We start from the raw sequence: 13,995 nt of genomic DNA, 5'->3' as shown, positions 1-13,995 counted from the left end.
ACAGAATAAATATAGCATGGAAACGTTACTGGTCCCTAAAGGAGATTATGAAAAACCCGTCAATACCACTAAAACTCAAAAGTACTGTTAAAAAGTACTGTAAAACGACCTGTGGCTAACAAATGCTAGCATACCATTCTGCATTAACCGTTCTTTGTCCCTCAAGAGGAATAGTCGCAACATGGCCGGTTTCAGAGACAAACGTGGCCACCATTTTTTTTGCGACACTCCGTGAACGAACAATTTTTGTTGGCTTGAACTCATTTTCGAACATCCAAGCTCGTGACTGGTTTTTTGTTTCGGGTTCATACGCGTATATCCAGGATTCGTCATCTGATACGATGTTGTATACAGCATTTGAGGATCCTGCGTGGTATCTTTCGAGATTTCTGACGCACCAAGTAACGCGAGCCGCTTTTTGCTCTTTTACAGAACAAATCCGGTATCTATTGGGAAAACGACTTTTTTACACCTAATTGTTCATGCAAGATTAGTTGTATTTGACTCATGCCAATGTCTAAAGTTGCCTGAATTTCGCGGTATGTCACATGACGATCTTCCTCAATCAGCTTAGGCACAGCATCAACGTTTTCTTTGGTGACTGCAGTTTTTGGACGACCTTGACGGGGATCATCACTGAGCTTGACACGTCCACGTTGAAATTCAGCAAACCAGCGATAAATTGTGGTAATGGATGGGGCTTCATCAATAAATGCAGAAATCATCCGGTAAACACACTGTTTTTGTGTTAAACCACTTGGAAAGTCATAATAAATCATCGCTCTACGCAAAGTTCTACTTTCTCGAGTCAATTCCATTTTCTCAACGACTAAACAAGTTTGACAAGACCTTGTGACAAGACCGAGAATCTTTTTTTAAATAAATAAATGGTATTCGATTTTTAAAAACAAGGAGTTTTCAATTAAAAAGATTTTAATATGACAGGAACAGTGGAAATATTCCATTCCCGATACTTTTAGTGCAGCCTATGTATAATAGCCAATTACACGTCTCTCTATATAAACAAAAAATCAAATAATGAGTTTTCAATTTAAATTACTTTAACTTATAAACAAAAAAATCAACTTATGAATTTCAACTTAATTTACTTTAACATAATAATAATTATGTATAGTTTAAACATTATAAGAACAATATCATGCATAGGAATGCGAATTTAATATATATATATATATCTATTATTATATTATGTTATAATCGGTTATAGTGTTTATTTTATGTCTGGATGTGTGTGTGTAGTGTGTGTTTGTGTATATGTGTGTGTTTATGTACCTATTTGTTCGTTTTATATTGCTCCAGTAATATTTTTCGTATCTAGTGTATTCATTAATATTCTTTATTGAAGATATTTTTACTGCGATTATGAATGTCGACATTCGACAAAAACTTCGTTGTAATGCTTACAAATTCTGTTAATGGGAGAATTTTAACCATAGTTCGTAGTGTAAAATGATAATGAAAAAAGAGGCGTATTTCTCGTTCGTTTTAGTGGTACATTGAAGTTAATACTAGCAAGTAATGTTGGGGAGTCCAGAAGATTATTTATTATATTAAATAAGAACATTGTATCTAATAAAGTTAGTGAAATTATAGTATGATGCATGCAGCCATATTTATAGTTGGAAAAAAAAAGTTAAGGTGCCTTATAAATTTAGCTTGAATCTTTTCAAGTTTTTCAATATGCGTTATATAATGGGTCGACCAGATACACCTAGCGTACTCTAAGACACTACGCACGTATGCATAGTAAACAGATTGAATACATGCAAGGTCATTAAAAGGTTTACAGGTACGTATCACAAAACCTAAGCTCTTGAACCCTTTAATTGCAACGTTATCAATATGCTCAGACATAGTTTGCTGTCAAAATGTATTTTTTTTCCACGCACCCTTATCATTCAGTGGTATGAAAAATAGATGTTGGCCGATTCTCAGACCTACCCGCTTGTTACACAAAATTTCATACAAGTTAGTTTAGTCCTCCGTTTCGGAGGAGTTCGGTAACAAACACATCGACACGAGAATTTTATATATCAGATATTTCGAAGACAATTTATGATTTTTTTGTTATTTACAATGTGTGATTTGAAAAAATAAAAATGCACAACAACAATCCAACGTAGGCATTATATATTTGGTCGAAATTTCATTGAGATTTCAATGTATTGTGGTTTGATTAGAAATTACTGAAACCGACTTTCTTTAACAAGCGTTACATTGTTGAGCATGATGGCTTATTCCAATTCATTATCAACAAAATAAAATGCGCAGATCTATGTAAAGTTTCGCTTCAAACAATAAATAATTATTACTGTGCTTCTTTTCGTATTAAAAGAAAGAAAAATATCCTACATTGAGGCAAGTTTAAATAATTTAAATTGTTGTATACTGAGCGCCATGTATGCAGCCAAATAACCGCACTAACTTCTAAAAGAAAATTTAAACTCTCTCGTATGTGGTGGAAATAGAACGTTTAAAAATATTTTCTTATTTCACATAAATACTTATTTGAATTTAGTTGAAAGAATTTTAGAAAACTCTGCATTTTATTGTTTGTCTTATTGTAGAACGAATAAAAGATGTATTTAAAATGGTTAATATTATATTTATTAACTATTTTACTATAGAAGTATTTAGAGAAAATTTGCAGTATTTATTGATGTAATGTAATATTATTTATGCTATTAATTTTTTTATGTAAGAGGAGGCAAACGGACCAGAGGCTTACGGGATGGGAGTTGTGAGCAACCGCTAATGGACATCCGCAACATCATATTGTGTCAAGAGATGCGTTTTTTTTTTCTTTTTTTATGGAATAGGAGGACAAACGAGCGTACCTGTTGTTAAGTGATCACCGCCGCCCACAATCTCTTGCAACACCAGAGGAATCACAGGAGCGTTGCCGGCCTTTAAGGAAGGTGTACGCGCTTTTTTTGAAGGTACCCATGTCGTATCGTCCCGGAAACACTGCACAAAGAAGCTCATTCCACAGCTTTGTAGTACGTGGAAGAAAGCTCCTTGAAACCCGCACTGTGGAGGACCGCCACACATCCAGATGGTGAGGATGATATCCTAACTTGTGGCGTGTCGTGCGAAGGTGGAATTCGGCGGCAGGAATCAGGTTAAACAGCTCTTCGGAACACTCCCCGTGATAAATGCGGTAGAAGACACACAATGAAGCGACGTCTCTACGCAACGCCAAGTGATCCAGCCGTTCACAGAATACTGGGTCCCCGAAAATTCGAGCTGCTCTGCGTTGCACGCGGTAAATGGATCGCGCCTGTGTGGCCGGACCTGCGCTTTGTTGAGCGCTAGTATGTGGGCCGGCTTGAAGTATTGCCGTGCTCTATTAATGACGCCCAGTTTCTTTGAAGCCAATTTGGCTTTGCCTTCCAGATGACCACGAAATTGGCAATCGCTCGAGATTTCGAGACCCAGTATTCCGATACAAGGCGAGGCTTTGAGGGAAGTGTTGTCGAAGAGCGGTGATACGACAAATGGGGTTTTTTTAGTGGTAAACGCGCAAACTTGAGTCTTCTGGGAGTTAAATTGGACAAGGTTCAATTTTCCTTATTCCGCGACCTTCTCAAGAGAGGACTCGATAGAAGACACAAGTTTCTCCCGGCACTGGTCAACGATTTCCCGAGAGAGACCTTCATGGCCAGTGTATACGGCATCACCAGTGCTGTCGTCTGCATAGCAATGAATGTTGGAGGTGTCCAACATATCATTGATATGCAGAAGAAACAGCGTGGGAGACAGCACACAGCCTTGGGGCACTCCAGCATTCACGGGCTTCGGGTTCGAGCAATATCCGTCGACAACGACCTGTATGCTACGCCCAGTGAGGAAGCTGGAGGTCCACTTGCACATGCTCTCGGGAAGCCCAAATGATGGAAGTTAGGAGAGGAGCGCCTTGTGCCATACACGATCAAAGGCCTTCGCTATATCCAGGCTAACTGCCAGGCCTTCCCCCTTGATTTCAATAGCCGCAGCCCATCTATGTGTCAGGTATACCAGAAGATCACCTGCCGACCGACCATGGCGAAACCCGTATTGTCGGTCGTTGATCAACTGGTGACCCTCTAGGTATACCAAGAGCTGACGGCTAATTATGTTCTCCATGATTTTGGAGAGCAGGGAGGTAATAGCAATAGGCCTGTAGTTTGCCGGATCCGAACTGTCTCCTTTTTTTTGGATCGGATGGACAAGGGCTGACTTCCATGAGTCAGGGACTACGCCTTTAGAATAAGAGTGCCGGAATAAACGCGTTAGCACCGGCGTCAACTCAGGGGCACACGTTCTAAGCACGATTGGAGAAATGCCATCCGGCCCGCTCGACTTCCTTACGTCCAACGAAAACAGAGCTCGCCTAACAGTTTTCTGTCTGAACTGTACTTCAGGCATAGAGCTCTGACACCACGGGATGGTCGGCGGTGTTTTTCCGTTGTCTTCAAGAGTCGAGTTGGAGGCGAAAAGAGTGCACAAGAGATCGGCTTTCTCTTTTGCCATATGGGCCAGGGTGTCATTCCTTATGTGCAACGGCGGCATGGACGGCTGGCTGAAGTTACCAAGAGCAACTTTCGACAACGACCAGAACTTGCGTGTTCCGGTCGGGTAACTGGAAAGCTGCTCGCCGATTTTGACGACGTGTTTTGATTTTACACGGGCGAAAATCTGGGGATTTTTTAAGCGGCAACCGTGCCTCAACAGTACAACCGTGCCTCCAGGCACGGTTGTATTTCCTCTTTAGAACTATGCAGTTCGGATCCTTTGTACCCAGCGCCGCAACCCAAGCTCGATACGCCTGTTTTTTGCAGTCAGATGCTGCTTTGACTGACGCATCGAACTAGGGCTATGATCTGCCACCGATGGGTACTACAGAGTTAGGAATAAAAAAATCCATACCTTGTAGTATCACATCGGCTACAGTAACGGCGCAGGCACTAGGATCATCCGAAGGGAAACAAACCCTGCTCCAAGGGTAGGATACAAAAAAGGAACGCATCCTATCCCAATCTGCTAACTTGTAGTGCCAAACGCGGCGGGTCGCTGGTGGACTGCGACGTTGGCGTCGGAAAGGCACTACACTCCTGACCAGGCAATGGTCGGACGTTCCGAGAGGGGCGTCAACAGAGACCTGGTAATCATCGGGATGTGTAGTCAGCAGAAGATCCAATAAGGACGGCATGTGGCTATCCACATCCGGGAGCCGCGTCGGCGACTCAACCAATTGGGACAGACCATACGCCAATGCAAAATTATGCACAGATCGCCCTGCGTAGTCTGTGGTACGTTGTCCAAGCCATTCGGCATTGTGCCCGTTGAAATCACCCAAGACTACGATTTCAGCGGAGGGGATCTGTGCAAGTACGTCGTCAATTGCCGCTTGAACGCAGCCCATGAGATGATCGGTTTCTGCGTTACCACTATGGGACCTGTAGACACACGCATAGATGCGGACGCGGTCCTATAAATCTTCGCGGAGCCAGAGAGTGGACAAGTCCCTACCCTCAAAATTGCCGAGACGGCGACAGCAGATATCCTCCCTAACGTACACACATACCCCGGCATGAGGCAAAAAATTGTGCTCAATTTTGTACCCGGGGTACGTTAAATATGACGTATCGCTAGGTCGAGATATCTGCGTCTCAGTAAGGAAACACAAGGCCGGCTGCGCCGTCTCAAGGTGGTGGTGGACGGCGTTTAAATTGGAGTGAATTCCCCTGATATTGCAAAAGTCCACGTTGAGTGTGGAGCGGGGTGCCGTGGTGATACTGCCTCGTTTGTCCTTGGTCATGCGCGGTTCTGTGCCCTCCCCAGAATACGAAGGGGAGCCCGAGCTAGAGTGCCCGGGGAGTAAGTTTCCTGGGGTAAAATCTTTTTTAGTACCGCTGTCATATTCGGGTGGAGGGGGGGGGGATGGCTACCTCGTGTCCTCGACACTAACCTATGCGAAACATAGCGGCACTGGGCCGCTACTTCACGCCGGTATTCTGTGCGAGTGTGGTAATTAACCCGGATGAGTCTGGCCCGATTGTGCTGACTTCAAAAGACGGCAGCGTGACTCTCCCACTTCTAAAAATCCCTTAGTCACCTCTTACGACACCCATGGGCCTGGGACTCCCCTATTCTTTTTACGCCCCGGGAAAAGTACAGGGCTTTGCGTTGCCGGCCTTTAAGGTGGGAGTATGCTCTTTTCTTGATGGTCTCTAAGTCGTATCGGTTCGGTAAAACAGCAGCCGGTAATTGATTCCACAAAGTGGCTTTACGAGGTAAGAAATTTCTTTCAAAACCTTGGGGAATGCCAGACGTCAACGTGATGCGGTTGGTACTGTGCACGTAATGTCCGGTGGTGGAATTCGGCCGCTGGAATCAACCCGAACTCCTCTGAGCACTCCCCATGATAAATGCGATAGAAAATGCAGAGAGGAACCACATCTACGCAACGCCAAAGAATCAAGCCGATCGGAGATGACTTGATCGTCGATGATTCGAGCCGCTCTTCGTTGTATGCGGTCAAATGGAAGAAGCTGGTACTGGGGAGCCCCCGTCGAATATGATCTGGTAATTAGTGTTCCCTGTAATATCACTTGTTCAAGTCAAAAACCATTTATTACAGTACAATATCCTATTTTGAAAAAGTTTATTATATACGTCACAATTGTAATGATTCAAAGCCATACAAGATAACTTGTCGCAACGTATAGCTTAGCTCGAACAGTTATAGCATAAAGTAGAATCTAGCGGCTTTACAAATAAACTTGGCATAAACTTATACCGGTGAATAAACCAAGCTCACGCTGACAACACTGTCAATACAATAATAATTCTGAGGTTTTTCCAATGTCAGACAGCCTTGCAAATACACGCGAGAAACGTTATACGTCCGAATAAACCAATCTTAAGCAAAATGTCTATTTAAATAAAACACTTTTAAAGGATTAAATCGAGTGTAATTGTAACGGTTTTACATTACATGTTTGCGTAAAAGTTACATTTTTACTTTAGTTAACCCGACGTTTCAAGACCTTTCCAGATCTCGTTTTCAGAGGGACTGCTGATGAAGTGAGTCAAGGATAGTATTTGTCATAGTTGTCATTATGAAGTTTAGCGCCATTTATTTCCTCGGAGGTGGTAATTGCTGTACACAGATGGTTTTTGGCAAAATTTACTGACAGTTTCCTCTTGTTTTTTGGTATGTGTAGTCATTTAAAAGTGTTTTGTTTAAATGTGGAACACTCGCGTTAATAAAAAAAAAATACAAAATGTCTATTTGTAAACATTTTGCATATTCGATGTTTATTCTCAGGTATAACTTTATGGCAATTTTATTTGTTAGGCCAAAGTCTTTATAAGTTTCATATATTATAATTACTTACTATTGAATATCTGAGTTAAAAATAACAGTAAAAATAAAGTGTAAAATCTAAACCTTTTAACCTATTCACTAATAAATAAATATGTGTTCAAGGATTAAAATCTATTGTTGAATATATTCGAATATGACATCGATCCAACGTATTCCGGCGATCTTGACCAGATCATCTGTCCATCTTGTGGAGGGCCTTCCAATACTGCGTCCACCTGTAAGTGGTCGCCATTCCAGGACTTTACTGCCCCAATGGCCATCTGTCCGGAATACGTTGGATGAGGCCAGCGCAGGACCGATCATCATCGAAATCTTTGGGGGAGGCCTTTATCCAGCAGTGGACGTGCTTCGGCTGATGATGATGACATCGATCCGTTGAAAACAGCTGGCCATATTGTAGTAAGCTAAGTAATATTTCGGGACAAAAAGTTAAACCCAAAATAACAATTAATTTAACAACGTAAGTAGGCAAATATACATAATATTATTGTTTTATAAAAAGTTAAGGCTTACCTATTCGTATCGTTTCAGGTAATGCAGAAAGTTGGCCGAAAAACAAAATGAGAAAAACTGCCTTCGCTCCTCTCATTCTGAAACAAGACAAAACAAACTTTTATAATATTCAAAGTTTTATTCGCATTAGATATTTATAAGGGTATCTGTTGGCTCTTGAACTGAGAAAACAAAATGTGCTTTTCAATTGTGCCTTTTGTTCGTAATATCGCTGTGACCTTATTATTATTGTTCATCAATTGTATGAGATCAAATAATTAGTCATGATGGTATATTTAATACTAGCTGACCCGGCAAACGATGTTTTGCCATAAAAATTTTGAGGTCGGCCGTTTCTTGGACATTGCAATATTACTTCATTTACCTAAAATAAAAGATTTTTTTAAATAAACGTAGCCTTAGTTACTCCTAATTACATCAGCTACCTGCCAATAAAAGTACCATAAAAATCGGTCCAGCCATTTCAAAGATTAGCCGGAACAAGCAGACAGACTAAAATTGTAAAAAAAAGTTTTTTTCTCGTATGTACCGTATATGTGTTCATATACATTCCAATTTTATTTATATGTATAGACTAGAAGCAGCGATTAGACCCAATACACATATTAGGACATATTATTCGTTGTTTGATAGCGGAACGTCAAATATAAGCACACTTTTCTCGTCAGTCGTGTGTCACTATCCGAATCAAATCTGAACTAAATATTTTCTTTACATTGCTGCTTATTGGCCAATAGTATTTTATACAACTGGAGTAAATGCGGCAATGTATAGATAGATATAGTAATCGAAGCTTATTATGGCGTATTTTTGGCATGTTCCATATTTCGGCTTTGATTTTATGTGACGTGATTTGTCTATAAAAGGCATAAAAAGGCAATTATTTTCTCAAAATCGATTCCTTAAGAAATCTTTTTGGTGTCATTTCTAATAACTACTAGATACTACTACCGCCTCGGAAACAAAAAGCGCTCTGAGAGAGACGAAGAGGCGCAAGAAACTCTCCCAGCATTCTTTTTTTGCGCTCTTTTCAATTAAAATATACAATATTGTACAGTCATTTCTATCGCTATAAAATAATCACAATCTAGTCCCAGGCTGTCCGATCATTTAGGTATTCAGCAGAGGAGTAATAGGATTTACGACAGAGCCATTGTTTTATATATTTATAGAACTATATATGTATCGAACGTCATTGACCAGATCTTAAAGTATTAAATTGTCGGTTTGGCGTACTGAATTTAGATAAAGTCTATGGAGCAAAATTTTAGAGTTAAATTTTTCGCTGGGTCCTTCTATATTTAACAATTAGATAGTTTTATTTTCAGTTGTTTTTTCATTTGGATTTAAAAGTAAATATATATATAGAGTCCTCACAAATGCGGCGCTGCAATGATGAGAAAAAAATTGCATGTCTCGTATATTATTATGTAGCACTCTTTGGTCTCTACAGATTTTGACTCCCCATTTATTTTATTGTTTTAGTAAATGGACATACATACAAAAAAGGCACTCATGCCTTTTCCCCGTCGGGGTAGGCAGAGACAACAGAACGCTACTTGCATCCAAAGAGGATGTAAATATTACGTAGAGACGGGACTTCCCGAGTAAAAATTTGAAATTAAGATTAGTATGAAACGTTCAGTCATTTGACATATGTTTGAAGTAGAAATGATTCCAGTATGGCGATTGGCGACAAAGTATAAGCCGGCTAATTTTGAAAACGAATAGTAGCTTTAAACGTAGTAGATTTCGGTTATCCCCGTTTTTAATAGGATTATAGCCGTCATCAGCTGTCAATCTATCAATGACTGCACGTTTCATACAATCGAGTAAATCGCTTTTTTCATAGAAAGTTTCGCTAGCCTGCTTGCATTCTTGCAAACCTCACGCGCATCCTCTATATTCAAAACTCTTTTCATACATGCTTGCCAGTTTCAGGTTATTCGAAACTTTCCTATTTTTTAAAACGTCCCCAATTTGGTCGACGAATGTCTGACGAGGTCTTCCGACTTTTCCACACACACTTGATTTATATATTTCATTCGTCATTCTTTCTTTGTTCACTCATTCGCACCAAGTGTCCAAGATTGATACACATTATAATATAATACTTAAGTAGTTCCAATCCGCGGGAATTCTTTCATGAGACGGACTCTACATTGAAAATTAGAGTAATTTTTAAAATGAGTTCGGTAACTAACGCTGCAGAAATAGCTGGCAATATCAGTGGTGTTTAAGAGGATAAGACAAATGAAGACCGTGTCTTTTTGGTTTAATCACTTACGCAATTTAAATCCGAGAAAGACCAGCCACTGCGATGTTAAAAGCTGATTCGGAAAGCTGAGTTTCTCGTTTCTATTCTTCTCAGGTCAGGCATAATTTTTCGAATGGGTGGAAATTTGTTACCTCAAATAAGTGATATTACATCATATTTGGAATAAAAATATTTGAATTTGAATTCGCATCAAACTAACAATAACAATTATTAGCGGTATGGTTTGATGTTAGAGTACCCCCCACACAATATCGACTCACTTGCAAAATGTTTTTTTTTTTAATGAAAATACGGGACCAGACGAGCAGGAAGTCCTGATGGTAGTAATTGATACGCCCTGCCCATCACAATGTAGTGCCGCTCAGGATTCTTGAAAAGCCCAAAAATTCTGAGCGGCATTACAATTACGCTCATCACCTTGAGACATAAGTTTTTAAGTCTCATTTGCCAAGTAATTTCACTAGCTACGGCGCCCTTTAGACCGATACACAGTAATGTTTACACTTTTTTGCTTCACGGCAGAAATAGGCGCCGTTGTGGTCATCCATAATCTAGCTGGCATCCTGTGCAAAAGAGCCTCCCACTGGTAGGGTGTGGGTGCCCTATGACCTACAGACAGAAGAACGCGTTGAAACTTGCCATGTCATGTTGAACCAACTTGAATTTTCTTTTCACGAAACAACACAAAATCCCCTCACGAAATTTATTGAGTAGAGGTCCCCAGAGGTCTACCGCAAAGACATAATTGACCTTCCCATGAGATAGCAGAAATTTATTGATAACGAGGTTGAATACTACTATTAAATGTTTGATATTTTCAGTACAATACGGAAATTTCATAGTTTAACCTTATTATTTGTAGTATTTTGAATACACCGTCTGACGAGTTCATATAGTTTCTTCCAAAGTACATTATTTTCATTGTATCACTCACAATGTTGTATTTCTAAACAAAAGCTTATCAAAATGTTAGCTGGAAATTGTGAAAGTTCAATCAAATATTTAAAATATTTAAAATAATTAAGAATTTTTATAAATGTACACATTAGTTTATACTGTGGTTTATACAATGAAGCAATTTAACTTCTATTTGGAATCCTCCCACCAATTTTTATCGACGTACCGCCCACACACATTCCAGGCTTTCTTAAGATTTCTCGCAAAACTTAGTCGATGGCATCAAGGAAAAACTCTTTTGGCCGCTGCCGCTCGCATTATATTAAGTACGGTGTACGGTACTGTCTACATTTTGAAAATTCAGATATAGGTCTATTTTTTTTTCAAGAGAATAGAAACAAATAGACGGGGAATGGCGCTGGTATGGGACCATATTTCGTCTACACTCTGGCTCCTTCTCAAGTCTAATTTATCAAATATTTCGGTCTCAGTGAGTTTTAAATCTTTGTGCCGTTTGGTGTCGAGACACTTAGGCCATGGGGCCTAGAGGTGCAGATAATCTGCAAAGTACTATCGACGCGCCTCAATAGGGCTTCTATACCCAAGCGCTGGCAGATGGCTCTGTCAACGGATCAGCCTAGCTCTTAGACGTAGTAATGCTGCCAGTATTCTTGGTACACCTCTTTCTTAGTGATAGGTTTAACTTCATATAATAAAATTAAGTTTTGTAAATATAACTTTATTTCCATTGTTTTAATTAGATATAATATGTAATAGAACTTTTAGTGTGGTGTCATTTTCAGAGTTTCGTCCAGTCCACCAGTGGACGGTTTGCCAGCCCCAGCCCCTACAAACAACTACGTGTGCATGAACAAGACATGTTCCCACCTCTCTGGGTCTGAGTAGGTTTGCCACATTGCCGAAGCTTTTCCCAGGCACGTGGGCTTAAAATGCTGCAATTTAATTCTGTGATATTAGTTAGGTATTCTCTAGAAGACATCATAAGTGATATTGATTGATTTTTATCTTGCGCAGACATTTCAAGTTTCACATAGGTGCATTCTATGTATTTGTAAATAGTCTGCAAAGTCGCACCAATCTATTATATTTTCAACTATGAAAAGACGCAAAAACTTCTACCGTATCGATAATAATAACAACTAACTAAATAATAATTACGAAATAATAATAACTAACCAAATAAATAGAAAATTAAAACTGTTCACAATATTAATATCAAACTATAGATTACCACCGTAAACGTTTGGTTGAGATATTTTCACCCTAGAAGATTTAAAAAAAGCAACCGAGTGTTATGATTGATGGAGCCAAATCCGTCATGAACAGAACAGCCCGTCAATTCGTGTCATGTTAAGACGTCACGTCACGTTACATGACGTTTCGTGAAGTGTTCATACAGGGTGTATTATTATAAGAGCAAATTCATAAGAATTTATAATATTATGAATAAGGTTGTGATTAGTAATTGTGATAGAAACTGCAGAATTTAGAAAAAAAAACGTACCTACATAAATTATTACGGATAATTAGGTTTTCACATACTCTACATGTTATATGAGTCCAAGTTGTTGCAAGCTGTCACGTAATACCCTGGACGTGGCAACTACTTATAATTATAAAAATGTTTCGGCTGTTATATATGTAAATATATATGTATGTAGCTAGTCTTGCAAAAAAAAATAATAATTCTATTACAAATAATATTTATTACATATGAGTGTTTTAGTTTAATACATAAATATATAACAATTTACCATATAAAAAGCTTATTCGAAGTGGTCTCCATTAGCTGCAATACAGTCCCTTAAACTTTGAGGCCAGTTATCAATAGAAGCACGTACTCTTTCCATGGGAAAATTCTTCACTGCCAATCGTACAGATTGTTTTAGTGAGTCCAAATTATCATGGCATTTAGAGCAAGCCGTATCGCATCTAAAACTGACCATAAATCATAATCCAGCAAATTAAGATCGGGACTAGACGACGCCCAGTCTTCAGCTCTGATGCAGTTCGAAACGTTCGTTTCCAACCAAGACTGCGTAGCTTTATGACTCGGCGCCAAGTCTTGCTGGGAGGATCATTCTTGGTTATTGAACATGATGTTGTTAAGGTGTATCCACTACCTTCTCAAGAATAGTATCTTGATACACTTATGCCGATGTTTTGATACCTTTTTCACAAAAGTATGGCTCAGTCACTCCTTCATAGCTAATACCCCACCAAACCACCACTGAAGTCGGATAGTGCCCAAGTTGCACTCTGTCGACTATTTGGAAGGTTCCTTAAGAGTTTTGAGATAAATACGGTCATTTTGTTTGTTAAAAGGTTGCTGTAAAATGTTGTAAGAAAAATCTCATCCGTAATCAAATTTTTTTTGGGACTCCCTTTGCGTACCACTTCAGTCGTTGTTTCCATATTACGACCCTATTCTTTTTTAAATTTTCAGTTAAGAAATGACCAGCACGTTTCCTATAGGCTGCAACAATGATATTATAGTATTAAAAGAGGTAGATATGTCACTAGCGCGCCGAAAATCAATCGCCTAAATTGAGTCAATTGGTTCCTTTTGTCGTAGTCGCTCTCTCAATACGAAAACAGTACACACGCGTTTGGTGTTGACATAATTGCTTGCAATTTGATATAGGTACAACATTAAAATGCCGTCTTGTGTTATGTGAAGATGCGCTAATTACGAAAGTAAAAAAATATTCATAGAATTACATACCACGGTTAAGAAATCATGAATTATAACATTTTATTTGATTTCATTATTTATCTTATAAAATAAATATGTTGCCATGACAACGCTGATCGCCGCCAAGCCGATCATAGATTAACGGACAGAAATGACAAAATATTGATGCTGTCTGTTGCGGGATGATCGAGGTAGAAT

General features: G+C 39.2%; 1 protein-coding gene across 2 annotated transcripts in view; it reads right to left on the bottom strand.

The window, feature by feature from the left end:
* LOC126975296 (glutamate receptor ionotropic, kainate 2) overlaps positions 1-13,995 on the bottom strand; it is a 66,141-nt gene that overhangs the window by 44,963 nt on the left and 7,183 nt on the right. For both annotated transcript variants that reach the window (XM_050823108.1, XM_050823109.1), the window contains exon 2: positions 7,907-7,983. In XM_050823108.1, coding sequence (XP_050679065.1) covers positions 7,907-7,982 — 76 coding nt within the window. In that variant the 5' untranslated portion in view covers position 7,983. The remainder of the gene's footprint in view (positions 1-7,906; positions 7,984-13,995) is intronic.

The sequence above is a fragment of the Leptidea sinapis genome, chromosome 35, assembly GCF_905404315.1.
Source record: "Leptidea sinapis chromosome 35, ilLepSina1.1, whole genome shotgun sequence".
NCBI classification, from domain to species: Eukaryota; Metazoa; Arthropoda; class Insecta; order Lepidoptera; family Pieridae; genus Leptidea; species Leptidea sinapis.
The sequence above is the reverse complement of the archived record's forward strand: the minus strand, read 5'-3'. Positions and strand labels throughout refer to the sequence as shown.